Below are 19214 nucleotides of genomic sequence, written 5' to 3'. Positions count from 1 at the left end.
CCATCTGTGATTTCAGATAAATCTGACTCTAAACTTGAATGTAGAAGAAGAAAGAAAAAAAAAAAAGGTAATAAAATGGAGCCAGAGACAGGGAGGCAATGTGATTAGAGGCCCCTCCCTTGTGAAGCCAGAGCCAGGAATGGTAATACCCTCAGTAGACCAACCCAGAAAACCAGAGATGGAACCAGAACCTGGAACGTGACACTTCACCACCTCTTATACTAAACTTAAACACTACAATGAATCATCCAGGTGATTCTTTGTATACAAAGTTAAAATATCATGGAAAAAATAACAAAATAATGAATAATCACAAAGGAAATGCTGGTGAACCTCATTTTGTAGAAATTTTTGTATTTCTTTTATCTAAGTATCACTAACAAAAGTAAAATTCTACCCTAAGCCTAAAAACACTTTCTCACAATTATTAGACATGGCTTAATATCTTACTGTGTAGTGAGAAGACATAAATCTGTAAAACAACAACATTATTCGGGCTGCAGAGATGGCTTACTGATAAAGGCACTTGCCTGTAAAGCCAAAAAACCCGAGTTCAATTCCCCAGGGCCTGTGAAAGCCAGATGCACAAGGTGGTGCATGTGTCTGGAGTTCACTTGCAGAGATAGGAGGCTCTAGTGCGTGCCCAGCTCCACGACCCCCCCCCCCTCTCTCTCTCTCAAATAAATAAATAAAAATAAAATATTTTTTAAAACTTAAGTAAAATAGGCAAAAAATAGACAATTCTTGAATTAAAATGACAAACATGAAAACTAAACTGACAAAAAGGATAATTTCTTGGAAGTCAATGTAGAGAAAGAAAACTTTCATTTATTTATTTTTTTAAATACAAGAGACATCCTTTATTGTTATTGCCAATTTATTTATTGTTAAATTTGTATTTATTTACAAGGAGAGAGAAAGAAACAAGAGAGAATGGGTGTGCCAGGGCCTCTTGATACTGAAAATGAAATATAGACACATGTACCACTTTGTGCATCTGTCTTTATGTGGGTACTGGGGAATTGAACTTTGGCCAATAGGCTTTGCAAGCAATTCTCTTTACTGGCTAAGCCATGTGTCTAGCTCAGAGAAAGAATTTTAAATGCTTAATTTGGCAAGGAAGTAGAGATAACAGACCCCCTTTCTACAGAGTAATAGTTGGAATATAACTAGTAATGGGGGGGGGGCAGAGTTAGGGAAACTAGACCCCTGAAGGCAAAAAGGGCAGGAAAGTTTATAGTTGCTAAAACTCGAAGATGCTCTGATTTCTTATCTCTCTTGCCTAGGTCCATAGACTGCTTGTTTATAAATAGTCAGGACCCCTCCTGGGAGGGAGGCCTTTCATAGGATTTAAACGTTGCGGTTGGACAAGCGCACCCCTGGAACTCAGTGCCAGAGCTTGTCTCTTCCTGCGACAGCCCATGGCCCTAACCGACTCGCTGGCCCTCTGGTTCACCTGGGCCAAAAGAGAGCCCACCACCCTAAGGTTATGGATACTTTTGCAGGAGGAGAGCAGAGGCACTCTCTCTATGACCACTTGGGAACTTCCAAGTGTAGGCTGAGCCCCTAACCCTTACTCTCCACAAGGGTTCTTTATCCCCTCAAGCTCCCCACAAGGCAGGAGCTCCCTGAACTTTCTTTTCTCTTTTCTTTCCATGCTTTTTCCCCGTGATCTGTATCTGGTCACATGGACTCCTGAGCTGCATGCGGCCCACATGAGCTTTTGGGCTCCACGTGGTGTACTTCCCTTCTCCCCACTTTATCTCCCCTTACCTTTCAGCCTGCCCCTTTCCATACTGCTTTATGAAATCTGAATAAAATGTGGCAGTTAAAAAATCATTCTCTTGAATCTGGATTTGCCAATTCTTTGGTTAGTTTGCAGATATGAACTCAGGGCTTGGGGTTCCAGGAAGCACCCAAGAACCCCAATTTCCCCGTTACAGTAAGAGCTCGCATGGGATAAAAAGGCAATAACATTTGTTGTCTACAATGAGGAGTCTCTATAAAAATGTTATGGTCAAATATTAAATTTAAAAATGAAATTTTCATTGAAAAAAGAAGATTGGGGCTGGGAGTTTTCAGTAACCAATACTTTTACCTCAAGAATATTAGTGGAAACTTTGTTTTCTGCAGGCTCTCACCCTAATCCAGGCTGACCTAAAACTCACTCTGTAGCCCAGGCTGACCTAGAACTCACTGCAGTCTCCCACCTCAGCCTCCCAAATGCCTGGATGTGAGCCACACACCCAGATTGCAAATTTTTTATGGTTATGCTTTAAATATCTATAAACTACATACCAGAGGAAGTTAGCATATAATTACATCAAATTTCTGCTTAAGGGTAATAACAGTCTATTTCACCAGCAAATGCATTTGTTTTCTTGACCACAGCACTGTTAAGATAAACAGGCAATCTCAGGACCTCCTCCCACCACCGCCCCCCACCCCATCAACCATTGTGAAGGATGGTCAACAAAGCACAAAGACATTCCAACAAAGCCGCCTTGTGGCTGAAACTGCAGTTTTTTTTTTTTCCTTTGGTAGAGAAAGTTCCTGACACTGGTTACTCCATACCCTGAAGTAATGCCCCCTGCAAACGGGCTAGGAGAATGCCTAGGGGCCTTAGAAAAGTTCTTCTACCCTGATTCATGGATTCCCCTGCTCGAATCCATCCTTAAGGAATCAGCTAGGGTTGGAACAAAGATGAGTCATCCCAGCTCACTACGGTTTTATGCAGAAACGAGAGCAGTGTCTACCTTCGGAACATTGCTAGACAAAGAAGGATATCTAATGAGGAACACAAAGGAAGATTTCCTTGGCCCTGGACTGATCCATGCCTTCTTAGATCATGTCCTTGAATTCCCTAGCCTCCAAAAGCTGATACTAGAAGCATCCATGGCCCCCTCCTTGAGCCTGGAATATAATACAGGTGCGAGCTAAGGCCAGCCTGGGAAGTACCCTGTGTCCTAAATTTGGCAAATCCTGCCTGGAAACATGAGGATGGCAATAGATTGAGGCTTCCTAGTGGTGGGACGGGGATTAGGTCTCCAGAAAACAGAACCCATTTAGGAAAATGCTCCTTCCCCCAAGGTGGCCTCTAGACTGCATTATCTCTAAGAAAGAGTAGTGGAACTGTGATCCTCTTCAGTGACTACCTACCCCTTCCCCGCTGGAAAATTTTAGAGAGTTCATTTCACTTTTTGTTAGATTTTCAGTGACACAATCTGATCCTGTGTTAGACCCAGAAATACCACTGGTAGCTCTACAATCAGACCTTTAGAGATGTGGCTGGAGATGCACGGTTGTAGGGACTGCCCAATACTGAAACCCGAGTAAGGGTTCCTCTGTGCAGGTATGTGGGGGGCGCTGTCTCAGAATGGAGCACTAAGGCTTGGAGCTAGGAAGAGTAACAGGAAGGCATCCACTTCCACTCAGGTTTGATGTTCTGGGGTCATTATGGGAGAGTGTGATGGACACAGGTCTGTCAAACTCACCCTTTGGATGTCAGTGCTTCTCATTACCACCTTTCTATACAGTGCGACTATGATGGCTGGAGATGAGGGACGGAGCAGCCTGCTCCATCCATTAAGACCCTCCTCGGGGCCTGTGGCAGAAAGGCATGGATCCAGAGGCAGGTAAGAACTCTCGCCCCAGAGGACTAGTGGACGTTGCTCCCTGGGTAGCCGATGGCTGACGCTTGGGTTAGATGTGCGCTCATGCAGTCCTCATAAGCACGCTAATAAAAGGTGGTTTCCAATTGTCATTTTACGAAGTGGAGAACAAAGGAACAGTGGCTATATGATTTCGTTTAGAGCTCACATGTAGGAAGTGGTTGGGCAAGCGACTGCAACCCAGGTCTGGGATTCTAGAATGTCCTCTGAATGGCCACACAAGAGCTTCTCGATCTAGTGTGAAAGGCACTGCTAAGCATGGGAAATTGATGCGCAGGTCCCAGCAACCTCTACAGAAGCTACCTCAGGACCTGGGAGGGTCAAGCTCCTGCGCTGAGAAACTCCAGGAAGAACTCCTGCTGCTGGCTTTTGTGACTGTAGGACATCTTGTCCGGCCCTCCCTCCTCCCCAGCCTGGATTTCTTTTGTTATGTCTTTATTTATTTGAGTGAGTGAGTGAATGAGTGAGAGAGAGAGAAATATTTGTCATTATAAATGAACTGCCGATGAACGTGTCACTCTAAGCGTCTGTCGTTGGTAGGCTTTTCAAACAAGCATCCTTAGCCATTGAGCCATCTCTCCAACCCATTCTGGCCAGGATTTACTATAGCTCTTGGTACATGGGCAGGGAAAAGCCTTACCATTTCTGTCCCTTGGCATCCCTGGTCCTAGAAAGCCTTGGCCCTGCAGTTGCCCGGAGTCCACCTCGTCGAAATTCCGCCATCCCTGGAGTGTCAGTGTTGAAATTTCCTGACTGAGTTCTTCGGATTCTGCACAGAGAGGAGTGCATAGCGATGGTAAGGGGGCGCTCTCAGCATGAAGGCAGTGTATCCCTCTTTTGCAGGCAGGACCACACAGGGCAGGCTTACTCAGGGCTCTGGGCTACAAACCTCCCAGCGCCTCCTGTGAGCTCAGGGACCAGGACCCATGACAGATCCTCTGCCAGAACTAGGACTCAATTCTAGGCCTGCCTCTGGCATTTGGGCCACTCCCCATGGGATCAAAGTGAAGGTTGATGCCAGTTTCTAACTCAGACCATATTCAACCAGCTGGGCCTGCAAGCACTCAGATTTCTGTCTTCAAAGATTTCACAAGTTTACAGACTTGCCCTTAAGAAAAATTTCCATACTCATCTGTGCCTCTCCCAAAGCTCATGTATAAACTGTAGGGAGTGCTGTGGTGGATGAATGGATGCCTAGAATGAATGACACGCAAAACAACTATCTATTGTGAATGGGGTCCTTCTTCTCCAGGTCCTGAAAAACAGCTCATGCTCTTCTCTCCGAACATGAGCGCTCTGTTTTCCCAGCTGTTCTAACATCTGATGTACCAGGAGCTTACACAGACTGCATGGTCAGGAAGAAAGCTAGTCCCAAGCATATGATTATTGTTATCACCACCAACTTACTTTCCCCAAAATTTCTTGATGCCCTTGGGGCTCCGTTTACCATCTGGCGTCAGGGGAGAATGGGGGCTTGACTCGGTACCAGATGAAGTCGACGAGGGCTCGTTGGCCATGGCGCCGTCTTCCCAACCGCTCTCTGTGTTTCCTGAAGTGCACAGGATGAAACAACACTGGAACAAGGGCAAGGAGTGTGGCCTTCGGAACCCCTTCCCTGCATTGAGGCGACCCTTCCTGGGGAGTCCAGAAGACCCTGCCCAGTGCTGCCTTCAGGACCGAGTTCTACACCGAGGTCTCAGAGGCCAACTGAGGTTCAGGTTTGTACACACGCCAGGTTCCCTCACAAAGGAAATCAGTGAACTCAGTGTTTTGAAGCTGGGTGATTCAATGTCTTCAAAGTCTAAGGCTTTGGGGTCCCAGGACTTGTGGGCTATTCCAACAAGAATCCTGCTCTGTATTCAGAGGAAGACTCAGGAATGCAGGCAGAAGAGGACCATGGCTGAGCATGAGGGAGAGGGGAGGGCATGGCCCAACATGGAAAACCAGGGTATTCTCACTCTCCACCTCACCTGGAACGGGCACAGTACCTAACACGGGGGCACTGACACTCCAGCCGCGATCTCCAGCCACCAAGAAGCAGAGAAGCCACATGAAGAAACAGAGAGGCCAGAGTCCAGCCCAACAGTTACGGGGAAGCAAAGAAATAAACAAAAGTGTCATCAAGCAAGAGAGAAAAACTCAAAACAGAAAGAAAAAAACAATCCTGTGAAGAAGGGTGGGGGCGTGATGACCAAGCTTGGCCCACAGGGTTTGCGCACTGAGATAGCCAAGGGCCCCACTGCTCCTGGTGGCACAGGCTGAGGTGTCCACAGGCAGGGAGTGGACATACCGGATCTCAGGTATCAAATCTTGGAATGGAATAGCTTGAAGCAGCCCGAGAGAGTCACTAGACAGTCACTGAAGGGTTTATTTGGTTCTCTTGTAGCCCAGGGCAAAACTGGCTTTCATGAGCTCTGGGAACCTCCAGGTAGAAGTTAGATAGGTAGAGAGAACAGTGCTTGCTAGGACTACAACATTCCCTCCTGGGTCCCATCAAATCCACCGCTGCTGTTAGGGGGAGATAGTCACTTTAAATGAAAAGCAGGTCTCAGGCCCTGTCTTCCAAAAGGCTACCTTGGGCTGACCTCCTTGCCCCTGACTCCATTTGCACAAGGAAATACTCTAATTTGAGGGAGGGTGTTCTATCGGACAGCTAGAAATAGGGGCTTCAGAGAGGGCAGGGACAGGAGAGAGGCCAGGATGACAGAGAGGTCAGGAAGAATGGGAAGAAAAAAAAGAATGGTAGGAAGGACAGGCAGGGCTTTCACAGAGGAGGAATGAATGAAGCGGGGAGAACAACTCAGGAACCGGCTTACCCAGACAGGGAGGCTTTTAGAAGTGGGACTACTTTAGGATACAACTTGCCCCAGCAACACACCCACTAGTTTCAATTATGGGCCACGGTGGTAGCTGCAAGGATCTCACATGATTAATTAGAAGTGCCAAGGATGCTTCCCCCAAGCCCACCAGCCTGAGCTGGACACTCACTCAGTCCTAGCAGACTGCTCCCTCCGGAGTCAGGCTGGGAGGTGGCAGGAGACTTGGCAGCTTCTCCGTTCGGTGTGGCTCCCGAAAGCTTCCCAGGTAAGGTCGGGTATTTCTGATCTGCCAGGAAAGAGCTGTCCTATTGGAAAGAGCGAAGGAGAGAGGTGCCAAATTAACCCTCACCCTCCAGCCCAATATGCACCAAGAGTTCCCTTTCTCCGTGAATCTTTTTGTTTTTTCCTCTTAGTTTGATTCAAAGACCCCTCAAGATCATTTCTCCTAGGTCAGCAAAGATGACCAGAGTTCCGAGGAAGGAAAAGTAAGACAGAGATAGACTCAGGGCCAGATCCAGAACTGACTGCAATGGCTTTTAACCAGGAAGTGGGGGCATCTCTGAAAGGGGCTTTTGCTATTTGGGCCTAGTGTTAAAGGTTTCATGAGGTCACAGCCATGGATTATTCCCTCAGCTCTTCAAAAACATAGCACAAGCCTACTACTTTGGGCTTTGGTTCACCCTGAAAGGGAAGAGACCAGGAGTGGTCTGGTCTGAGTCTCCCTGTTCTCTGCAGGCTGGCTTTCCTGTGGCCAGGAAAGAAGCGACTTGAGGAGGACTGTCCCTCAGACCAGACCTCATCAGACCCCTGCAAAGACTCAGCCAAAAGCACACGCACCGGCTGACAGAATGCCATGCTACAGCTAGGATATCAGGGTTTAAATGTGAAAAGGCAGGAGGAAAAAAAAAATCACAGTGATAACAGTTCTTCCGTAAAATAGCATAGTAAGGCAAAGCAAGAAGCAGTGCACACATTTGGGCGAGACGGCAACAGGAAGTCGTCTGGAAGGGCCACACGCCAGCCAAGGGGCTCCCCTAGGAACTTAGCACCGTCCTCTTTGAGGTATGGCTTTGGTGTAACAGGCCATGTGCTCAGACCCTGGCTAGACGCCCAGAGAAATAGGCAGAATTTAAAAAGGAAAAGAACAGGACTTATTTGGCCCCTGAATCTGCAAACCTGAGGGAGACATAGTTGAAGGACGATGAGGACGAGAGAAAGAGAGAAACTGGAGCGAAAACAGCGGGGTTCTCAAGCTCAGATCACTTGACTGGAGCCAGAAGGAAAATAACAGGAAAGACAACCCATTCCAAAACTGGCAAGTCAGGGCAGCACTAGAAGACTGCCATGACCGGGCCACGTTAGATTCAGCTCAAAGTCATGTCCGATACGTTTCTGAATTCAGCTTGCTCATAAATGTATGACATAGAAACTGTCAGAGGTTTGGTTCATCCACTGGAGACTACCAATAACTCCCCTATGAGGAAGCTCAGAAAGAAGTGGCGGGCGAGGAGAGTAGGTTCTTAAACTTGAGTCCTGAAAGCGCTAGTCCTAGTCCGTGCGGGATATATCAGAGCCCTCAGAAGGGAAGATCATGACAACACCAAGCCTGTGGTGGCTTGAGGCAGAAGCTGAACATGAACAGACATGTGGACCAGACCAACAGTTTCCCAATGCTACCTCATCCCCTGGCCACCTGGGGCCCTTGCAAAAACACCCTCTCCCAGCTCCCTCCCTGGCTCTGAACCAGCCCCTCTGAAAGGGCACCCACCCCAGAAGTCTGTATTTTTTAACAAGCTTCTCAGATCATTGTGCTACACTAAGACCCAGGAACCACTGGCCGTGGGAAGGGAACGCTCAAAAAAGTTCAAAGAACTGCAGGGCCCGATGCCAAGCTCCATCTTCCACAAGGAATGCCGGAGGGAGAAGGGCTCTCAATACAGGGTTTTGGTTGTGGCACCACTGAAGGTCCCCCAGCACCAGAGCAGCTGAAGACAAGGATTCGGATGGAGACCACCCAGAGAGCTCCTTGAGAAGCTGATTGCAAAAAGAATCTGCCCTTGACCCACGGACGGCTCGAGACCTGTAAGGCAGACCGTATAGGGAGCAGGGGGTGATGGAGAGGATGCGCTGAGCTCTGCTTGAGCCACGAAGGAAAGCCAGGAGAAACGGCTGGCCGCGGGACAAAGCTGTGTAAGATCGGGACAGGATGTGGAGGAGATGGGAACACCTGACCCTGGCCCTGTCCTCCAGGCCTCCAAGAATAACAACCCTAGTTGCAGGGAAACAGAAGCTCACATAAACAGTGTAGAACCCAGCTGCTTCGAACAGAAAAGTGGTCTGCCGGTGGGGCTACTGCTGCTCCGGTGAGACTGACTCAGGCAAAGCCATTTCTTCTTGACCCATCAAAACCTCTGCTCTGTCATTTATTTTTTTAAATTTAATTAATTAACTTATTTACTTATTAGAGACGGAGGGAGAGAGAGAGAGAGAGAGAATGGACTCCCAGGGCCTCTAGCCACTGCAAACGAACTCCAGATGCAAGTGACACCTTGTGCATCTGGCTTATGTGAGACCCGGCGAAATCGAACCTGGGTCCTTAGGCTACTCAGGCAAGTGCTTTAACCACTAAGCCATCTCTGCAGCCCTGCTCTGTCATTTCTAACTAGGGAATGCCAACTCTCGTCTCAGGCTTGTTGTGAAATAGCACATACAGGGCCTCATACACAATGGGTGGCAGACAGACAGACGCACAGAAAGATCACAGGTTGGGTCTTAGAAGAGCAGACACAGGGCAGGCTGCATGTAGGGTTTCATACCCGAGAATGGCCCAGGGCACAGTTCAAAGAATCCTTTGGGAAACGAGTGCTTTAAATGCTGGTGAGCCATGAACAGGGGCAGAGAATTGAGTCCCAAGAACACAGGGATGGAGGGACTTGACTCCCAAGAGCCATCAGGAGTAGCGGAGAATGTCTCACTCCACACTCCAGATCAGGGGTTCCACAACCTGCGGGAGCTCTGGAGGTGTGCTGTGGGGCTCCCCCATATGCTCGAGTATTCAAATATTGAAACCTCAGCTGCTAGCACCGTTTGGGAAGGTTGTGGAATCTTTAGGAAGTACAGCCTTGCTGGGGGAAGGATGATACTGGGGCTTGGCCTTGAGGCGTCACAGCCCGGCTTCACCTGCCTGCCCCCATCATAACTTCCTCTTGCTGCGGAGGTGTGACTCTGGCCTCCCTACTCCAGCCACGCTTTCTCCACTATGATGGTCTCCCCCTTGAAAGTGTAAGCCAAGAAGAAATTCCCCCTATCTTCCGTCCTTTTTTTCTCCCACCCTTCCTTCCTTCCCTCTCTCCTTCCCTCGCTCCCTTTGTTTCTTAACCTGCTTCTGCCTGGGCATCTGGTCTCAGCAAACAGATGCGAACTTAACAATCCAAGTTGGAAAAGAACATGAGAGCGACCTGAGAAGTAAGCTCTCAGCCATGGAAAGCAAGGGCTGCTCTAAGCAAAGGCACTAAGGTCCGTAGACGGTGTGGGAAAGATTGTGGCACCTACAGAATGATGGGGGAAGGAGAGTGGTGGCAGTGTGCGCGCACGCGTGTGTGCACATGCACACGCATAAGGGGGAGGTGGCCATGTTGCCATAATTGAGGCTGCACAAGATTGTAATTATGATCAAAGGTATATAAGAACGAGTTTCAACCTGGGACATCTGCTCTTTGTAAGCAGCGCACATCACTCGTATGTGATGGTCATCCCATCATCGTGTTAAAGCTTGAGCAGTGAGCTCGCTTTGTCTCCAAAGTAGTGAGTAGCCTCTTATGCCCATGCTTCTCGGACAGCTGTATATGGAGGCTTCTGCAATGCTGGGTCTTGTGAGTACTGGAGAGATGCTCACAGGAAGGCTTTCACTTGCCGAGGGAGCACAAAACACAAGGGACTGTCCAAAGCACTGAGATGGGGAGCAAGTAGAAGACGTTTGCTCTCCAGTTCAGATGGCCTGGGGAATGGCTCCCACATATAACACTGCCTGCTATGAATATGGAAGAGCAAAGATGTTGCTGACCAGGATGCTGAGGGCCAGGCAAGGTTTTCCTCTCAGAGTCACAAGGGCGGGACGCCCATTCAACCATGTGATAGAAAACATAAAATGGCTCTTGGGCCACATGCAGGGAGGCCCCACGTCTCCTTTGGAAGGCAGAGGACGGAGAAGGGCCGTGCATAGCGTGTCCTCCCACATGATGCTGTAAGTGCTGGCTGGGTGGGGCTGACATGCTAATTACGCAAAGCTTCAGCTCATCATGGGCTCAACATCTGTGCAGGAGCCTGAAAACTTAATCATCTCCTACAACAGGCTGGCTGGAATAAAATTAGTTCTAATGGTGTTTTTACAACATGACTTGTTAATTAAAGGGCGAATATGGCTGCTATTTTTTTAGCTGTGACACATCAGTACAGAAAGATGAAAGCTGCCATACTCCTCTTCCTCCCAGCGACCACGTCTAGATTGCTTTGTTAAAGATTAGTTTCTCGGCACGCATACAAGTGATGAGTACTATCCCAGTGGCAGTGAAAACAGCTCACACATATGGAGCACATGCCATTAAAAGGAGAGAAGTCGAGCGTGTTGGCACACGCCTTTAATCCCAGTACTTGGGAGGCTGAGGTAGGAGAATCCGTATGACTCTGTGGTTAGTGCAGGCTAGAGAGAGATTTCCAGGTCAGACTAAGTTAGAGTAAAACCCTACTTCACAAACAAAAACCAGGGATGGGCTGAGGAAGTCTCACCCTTCCTTGTACACGTTTCCCTCTAATGGCTAACACACTGCAAAAGCCACAAACACTATAGCTTGTTGAAATACTCCAGCAAACAGCACAACCATGGATAGGTGATGAGAACATGACATTAATGTACCTTGGGCTCTGCCACCGGGGACAGCTGGTTCCCATTGATACCCTATGGAGCGACACAAAGAATTTTAATCATGTGGAAAAAAAAGAAAACTATTAGTCACACTCAGCAACTCAGGCCCACCTGCCTGCTTGTGTCTGATGTAAACCCCTTCCCTAACTTCATGTCACATAATCACCAAACACACCAGGAAGCACACACCACTGTCTGATGGCTGTCTGCGGGCAGCCATGATGGACAGCTGCCAGCTGCCGGAGGAGGAGGCACATGGCTGTGATGATCATAGCCACTGGCTGAACCCATGACTCCTGCCAACTCCAGCTTTGTGGATTTCCAGTGTGTCGCTAGGGAGGCTGGGACTCTACTGGACACCGGAGGACAGGAACAAGCATGGCTTACAGGAGGCTCCGTTAGGGCAGAACTCCATGTTCTGTCATGGCCAAGCTCAAGAGCCTGCAATCACCGCCCCCAACACATGGCCCAGCACGCTGTCCAAGGCTGCCCTCATATAAGTGGCCACAAAGCCCACCTCAGAGCTTTCTAGATTAAAAAAAAAATCTCTATCTCTAATCTTCAAATTATTCCAGACTCGACTCCTGGCATCATCCCCTTTATTTAGAATCCCCACAATTATTCCAAGTAACCGGGGGAGACAAGGTCCAAGATCTTTGACTGGATTTGGTGAATACCACCTCCCACTCCCATCACTTCCCAAAGCCTTACTAGGCCAAACCTCAGCATCCCTCATCACCTCCAGCCAGCATTTCTGACTTGGCCTGCCTCTCGGATGCCTAGGGCCATATGCGACCATTTTTCTCAAAACATTGGTATAATTCTGCCTCTACTACAGCTATGTGAGAGCTGCTCCAAGGCAGGGAGTGGACATGCCTGCACTTATTAGCACTGTGCTGAGGCTACAGAGGAGACTCAGTAGTGATCTGCATGTGCTGACCTTATCCCCAGATTCACTCCTCAAGTCTTCTAAACTGCAGGAGAGTTTCTTCTGAGCCCTGGAGAAACACAACAGAAAGGGAATACAGAAGCAGTTACTATGAAAAAGAGACACTCATGCTGAGGACATTTACTGTGGGCTCAGAGTAAAGCATCCTCTCTACTCTAATCCATGTATGAGACCGGCCCACCCTGTGGAAATGCCTGGCCTCGCAGCATGTTGGTAAGGGCATGCTGGCACTGCTTAGGTCCCTGGCATTGCTCAGGAAGCTAGGGCACCAGGAGGTGATTACTGTGTTTGTAAGCTGATGTCTACAGTCAAGATGGAGGAAGAGCACTGCAGCTGGCTCGTCTTCGAGTCCAAGAGTAGTCCCAAGGAAGCAAAGCAGCCGGCGCTTCCTTCACCAGAAGACTACCACGCCAGTCAGCCACAGCAAGATGCGTCTCCTGCCAGGGTCTTCCAAGCCCTCTGGTCCTGCATGCTCTCAGCTGTCTGCTTAGGGGAACTGTGTTTTCATGGGAGGCCTTCTGCTGAGAAGGGCACCAAAAGGTAAAAAAGGGACAGTATTATCTGTGGCCACAAAGGTGACCTTGTGCCAAGGTCTGGCAGTCATATCTCCCAGTTAACAGAAACAAGCCAGCGTCTACTTGTACAGTAGGCTCATAAGTCTGGGCAGTGAGCTTTTTGGTGTTAACCGTCCTTCAGTGAACCTATCTGCTAAATGTGTCACTCTGCAAACTTTTGCCGGGCCGATCACACTCTCTGAAATGTCATTTCTGCCTGGGGATGACAGCTCAGGGAAACAACTTCTCTGTGGACACTGGTCTCTGAGTGTAGAGTGGAGCTCAGGAGAAGCAGGATCTACTCTGGGGAGGCTTCTGTCATGCTTGTGGGAATCTCTCCAAACACCTTAGCCAAAAGAGCCTCCATCTGTCCCCCACAGAGGGGCATACTTCAAGACATGCAAGGGTATTTTAAATGTTCTACCATAAGCCCATCTTGAGTTCAGAGTGAAGGCGAGTGGAGAATAATCACCCTCTTATTTGACACAGAGGGCAAGAATGCCCACCTTGAGGGGCCAGTCTGAAGAACTCATACATGAGTCCAGAGATGAGTTAACTTATAAGGGGCCAGGGAGACAGCTCCGTTGGTAACGTGCTTGCTTCACAAGCATGAAGACTTTAGCATCCAAACCCACACACAGATGCCAGGCATTGTAGCAAGTGCCTATAATCTCAGCGCTGGACAGCAGGAGCCCTGGAGTTTTCTGGTCAGCCAGTCTAGTGAGCTCCAGCCAGCAAGAGGTGGCTGGCAGTTTGGAGGGTGCTATCCATGGTTGTCTTCTTGTTTCCACACACACATGTGCAAGTGCACAAGCCCACACGCAATACCCTCCCACCGTAATAATAATTTCCAAAGCAACCGGACCAACTTTGCTGTGAGGAAAAAAGGCCTTGCTACAGAGCCTGGATGTCAGGAGCAGATTCACCCAAGATCAGTAAGGACATCTCAGAGGGGCTGATGAGAATGATAGACTCCCATAATAGGAGGTTTTTGGCACCAAAAGTCACTGGAGGAGTTGGGGGAGTTGTAGCCACTGAGTCCTCTGGTCAGGTCTGTCCTTAATGACAGTGACCCTCAGACTATGAGGAGGGAAGCCCCCTCTGTGTCCAAGAGAGGCTGGTGAGTGCCCTGACAAGGAAAGGCAAAAGCTGTGCTTGCCCCACCTGCCCTACTGCCATCTATTTTGGGAGCCTCAAGAGCCCAAAGGGTCAAGAGAGATGATGAATTCTCCTACCTGCTCTCCAGTGACTTTTGAGGCAAGGGAGGTGGCCCTGTGGTGGGAGAACTGCATCGTGGAGATGCCTGCATGAAGAAGAGATGAGTCATCACGGAGGTCAGTCACCAAGTGGGGACGTCCCTTTCTCCTCCCTTAGATGACTCCATTTCTGTCCTTGGGTCCAGCCATGTTGGAAACATTAACATGGATGCCTTGCTCTTTCAAGACCCCCTCATCAGGGATCAGGTGATTCGCCCACACTCTTTTCAAGGGCATATCAAGCCCTCCAGGCTAAATCACCTTTCATCCCTAAGCCCCAGAACTTACATAAAGTCAGGTCCTGGCACAAGACTCCTGAGACCTGGGTCCCTGGGCCTTTGCCATTCCTGATTTTTCTGAACGTAGTTCTTAGCTTTTCCTTTCATTCAGTGAGTCAAAGCACTCTCTTTTTGGCCTAGGGGGGCCAGAGTCAGGTTCTGTTGTTCTCAATGGGAGGACCCTTAATGATACAGTCATGTGCAAGCAAGAGCAGGCTGGCCCTTTGTTAGGGGCACAGTGGGCACAACCCACATCCATAAGGCACATTAGTACCAAGTATCAAGGAGCAGCGCCACCTGCCCTGTGGCAATGACACTGGTAACACAGCATGGGGAGAGACGGGGCTCTCTCACAGTGGGGCGAGTCCTGGAGCTGCACTTGAGAATGGGCCAACTGGGTAAGAAGGTAAGGCAGGTGAGCATGAGATAGAGACACAACAGGGTCCAGCTCTGTCTCAACCTCAGCTTTAGCGCAACGCAAGAATCCAAATGTCGTTAGGAGTGACTGCGGGGAGAGCCATGTCCAGCGCTGTCAGTGACCGCGCAGAGGCACTCAGCAGGCCTTGTAACTTTCATAATTCCCAGTACTATGGGAAGATGGGGCACTTAAGTAGACCTAATAAGAGGGTTAACTGGATAACATTTTTCCTTTTTTACTCTCCCACCTCTTAAATAAATGAGTTGAATTGGGCTGCTAAAATTCTTTCTGGATTGATCATTCTAGAACCTCATGAATCTTTGGGTCACTGCTAAAGCCCCCTTCTCCCCGAGGTCTCTGTCTGTGACTTGTTTGCTTGGCTGTACTTAGCCTGCACCCAGAGAATATTATAACTAGACCAGGTTTTAAACCACAGAGGAGGATCTGTGTGCTTGTTGCAGAGACTGGAGAGACACTGCGAAGCAGGAAAGCACCATTCAGAAGGCGCCAGCATCTCTCTAAATGAGTGAGATGCATTCTTCAGCAGACATTTGTTAAGTCTCCTGGGTATCAGGCGTGACTGCAGACCATGGGGAAATAGTGTAAAGACACAAATGCTGGGCTGGAGAGATAGCTTAATAGTGAATATACTTGCATGTAAAGGACCCAGGTTCAGTTCCCCAGTACCCACATAAGCCAGATGCACAAGGAGACACAGGTATGTAGAGTTTGTTTGCAGTGGTTGGAGGCCCTGGTGCACCCATTTTCTTTCTCTCTCTCAAATAAATAAAATAAAATAAATCTTTAAAACACAAACACCACCTCTGTTCTGCACTGACATTCTGGAGAGCAAAGATACTGAGAACTCAGTTAAAAAATAAAACACTGATTTTTGAAAGTTCCAGTGGCCACCATCCTGCCCCTCTGCTCCCTTACACCCTCTTCCCAAAGCTAAGGCACCTTTCCCGGGACTGAATTATTCACGGTACAGGTGCCTGACTAGACCCTCCTCCAGGCCAAGGGAAAGCTCTGAGGTGGCTGAAACCACGTCTCTGGAGGATGTGCAGTACCTCTTGTTTAAGTAGTTCCTCGGGGCCTTTGTTTGTAGTGGTCCGTGTTCTGAAGCCGCCCTCCGGTTCCTCTTCACTGATTGGGAGAGTTTTGTCTGCAGGCCCTGCAAGCATTGATGCAGGGGATGCATCACTACTGGCAAATTCTCCAGAAACTTGTAATTATACCACACACCACAGAATCTCAACAGCAGTTCTCCTTTGTTAAGAAACACGAGGAAGAATCACTTGAGCTCAGGAGTTCGAGTCTAGCCAACTACGAGACCAAGAGATATATGAAGTGTTTTAATGTGAGTATGAAATGTGTCACTGAGTCATGAGTTTGATACTTGGTCCCCAGCCAGAAGTACTGTTTTGGGAGGCTACAAGAGGTGGGGCCCAGCTAGTCAGTGGGCTAGGTGGTGAGCTTTAGGGGTCATCGCCCAGATCTACTTCCTGCCCGATCTCTCTCCACTCGCTGGCCCATGATGGAAGGCTGGGGTCCCAGCCCATGCTCCTGCCACCGTGAACTCTGCCAGGCCTTTCCTGTCATAATGAGCATGGTGCCATCTTCGAACTGAGCCCAAAGCACCTTTCCTTAGGTAACTTCTTATTGGGCATTTGGTCAGGGCAACAAAAACAGTGACCAATAGATAAAGGTACATTAAGAGTATAATTGGAGGACTGGAGAAGATGGTGTAGTGGTTAAGGCCTTTGCCTGCAAAGCCAAAGGACCCTAGTTTGATTCCCCAGGACCCACATAACCCAGATGCCAAGAGGTGGCACATGCATCTGGAGTTCATTTGCAGTAGCTGGAGGCCCTGGCATGCCCATTATCTCTCTCTCTCAATCTCTTTCTATCTAGCTCTCTCTCCCTCAAATAAATAAAAATTTTCGTAAAAAAAAAAAAAAAGTGTAACTGGAAAGACTCTTCAGGGCTACTGCGGCAGTCATCTTAATACAAATTTATCTCTGGAACTCCCCTTGCCTCCAGCCTCCTTACTCCTTGGCCATAGACAATTGGGCCCTGACAGCAGCTTGGTCCAAGATCACAAAGACATGGAGAAACAAGGCCTGTAACATGAGTGTAGTGCCTGGCAGATGCCCTGGGCAGGGGCCAGTCAGCCCCGATCCCAGAGCAGAGCCTTACTGTTCCTAAGACAAGGCATATTCACACCTCCCTAGCCCCTTGAGGCAACCCTGTGTGCAACAACTGCTCCTATAAGATCTGCAGTGGGGGCCCAGGTCCACGGCACGAGGGACGAGGAAGGCAGCCAGGTGCACGCACCACTGTGCACATACGAACACAGATGCTGCCTGCGTGCGGCATGGGTGCAGGCAGCAAATATGGAACACATGGCTCTCTCTCCCTGTCCTGCGACTTCCTATGACAGCTCATGTGGCCCCTAGGAGACCTCCGAATCTGCGGGGAGCTCCAGACCCCATCAGGTGTGGGAAGGCTCTGACAGCATCACAGATGGCACTGCCTGACCCCCAGTCCCAGTGCCTCCGGCCATTGCCTCTGAAGGGAAGAGTGAGAAGATGCACAGGAGTCCTTCTGATGGGGACAATTCCCCAGGGCCAGAGCTGAAGGATTTATTTCCTTGGCCCTTCTCTAGAAGTTCTGACCTCCATATTATTTGACAAAATGCTCAGCAATCAACAGTTGTCCATTTCCACCACAAGAGAGGAGTTTACAATCATCTCCATCTTAGCTAAACAAAGACAAAGCAAAGACTCTGCCGGCAGAACTGCCCCTGGACCCTCCCCTCAGGGAACACGATGGGTTCGCCCTTCTCTCACCCTGGGTTGCCTTCACAATAGCCTGTACCCTTCGGTACTGGTCCAGCAGCCCTGTGAGCTCCTCTATCCGACGGTCCTGCCATGGGACAAGAGAACATTTAGACTGACACCAGCACCAGATCCTAGTCGATCTCATCTGGGGCATCCCGGGGAGAGACCCTATGTGGGACGTCAGAGGACTCCCAAGGCAGAAAGAGAGCAGGTGTACCCATCGAGCAGGGCTCCAGCGGTGTGCTTCACAAGACAGCTAGAGATACTCATGACTCTAACTGACCCCTTTTGTTAATGGCCTTTGGCGCTGCCCAGAAGAGCAGAGACCAGAAGGGATCAACATGCTGGAATGGGTGGCCAGCAGGCGAAGGTCACACATCTCACCTTATCCTCATTGGCAACAAGCAACGTTTCCATCCCCATTTTCAGACGCTGGATTTCTTGGTCTAAAAGAGTTGATATATAAGGAAAATTATCTGTATAAATGCAAATAGCTATTCACATATACCAAGACAGCCTTTAAGCTCAGCGGTGAAGACTTTCCATGTAGGCATGGCTCCTTTGTAGGTGCGTGGTGTGCATGCGGATAATGCATGCTGGTGAGCACACACATGCATAAAAGGTGAGTGTACCCAGTCATTCTCTGCTCGGGTTACCCACCAAAGCTAAATAGTAAGGCCCTCTTGCTGAAGACCACAAAGGCTGCAGGCGCAGCATAACGGGGGAGCACAGCAGAATGGAGAGGGACGCCAGCTCCCTGACGGCTCACCCCGCAGTGCTGGGAGGTGCTGTGTGCGGGGGAAAATGGCCACCAATGGCGTCAACAGTCTGGGGCCCTTCAAGCTACAAAACCAGCCAGCCAGGCAAGGAGCCCACCCCTGTGGAAGAGTAGCACACAGGCTGTGGGAGGAACCAACTGCTCTCTGACTGGAGGTGAGGCCCGCGCGGCGGGAGGGAACTCACACCTGACACGGAACTAGTCGGAATCCTATGGATAAGAAGATCATACACTCTGGAGACATTCCCACTATTTTTTTTTTTTTTTGGCTTAGAAGAGAGGGGATGTGCATCAAAAAATCTGAAAGCATTATGTTTACCCCTATTTGACCCATGCTACTCTCACTCTTGGTTGGAGAATCTTTTCTTATTTATTTATTTATTTATTTATTTATTTATTTTTAGCACAGGGCAGTGAGTACTAGAGAGAACCAAGATCCATCAATATGACCAAAAAAAAAAAAAAAAAAAAAAAGAACAGACTGCTTGGTACAAGACGGGCCATCTCTAGCACACCTGCCACAGTCCAGGAGACATCACGGAGGAAGCGGAGACTTCCTCTCACTGCTAGCCTGAGAGATGACAATTGACACTGAGGAGACTCTAAACCCATCAAAGCAGCAATTCAGAGAATGCAGAGAGTTCAACACTAACGGAGACATAGCACACGGAAGAGGAGGTGGAAAGATCATGAGAGCCACAGGGCAGGAAGAGGGGGACCCTTAGTG

The 19214-nt window shown here is 49.0% G+C and overlaps 1 protein-coding gene across 6 annotated transcripts in view; it reads right to left on the bottom strand.

The window, feature by feature from the left end:
* Window positions 1-19214, bottom strand: part of Ppfibp2 (PPFIA binding protein 2) — a 168791-nt gene that overhangs the window by 14415 nt on the left and 135162 nt on the right. For all 6 annotated transcript variants that reach the window (XM_004650904.2, XM_045145271.1, XM_045145272.1 and 3 more), the window contains 9 exons: window positions 18094-18155; window positions 17719-17794; window positions 15937-16040; window positions 14150-14217; window positions 12352-12409; window positions 11403-11444; window positions 6660-6795; window positions 5079-5220; window positions 4312-4440 (listed from right to left, as the gene is read on the bottom strand). In XM_004650904.2, coding sequence (XP_004650961.2) covers window positions 4312-4440; window positions 5079-5220; window positions 6660-6795; window positions 11403-11444; window positions 12352-12409; window positions 14150-14217; window positions 15937-16040; window positions 17719-17794; window positions 18094-18155 — 817 coding nt within the window. The remainder of the gene's footprint in view (window positions 1-4311; window positions 4441-5078; window positions 5221-6659; window positions 6796-11402; window positions 11445-12351; window positions 12410-14149; window positions 14218-15936; window positions 16041-17718; window positions 17795-18093; window positions 18156-19214) is intronic.

This window comes from Jaculus jaculus, chromosome 3, assembly GCF_020740685.1.
Source record: "Jaculus jaculus isolate mJacJac1 chromosome 3, mJacJac1.mat.Y.cur, whole genome shotgun sequence".
NCBI lineage: Eukaryota > Metazoa > Chordata > Mammalia > Rodentia > Dipodidae > Jaculus > Jaculus jaculus.
Note: the sequence above shows the minus strand (reverse complement) of the source record. Positions and strands in the feature narration are given on the sequence as shown.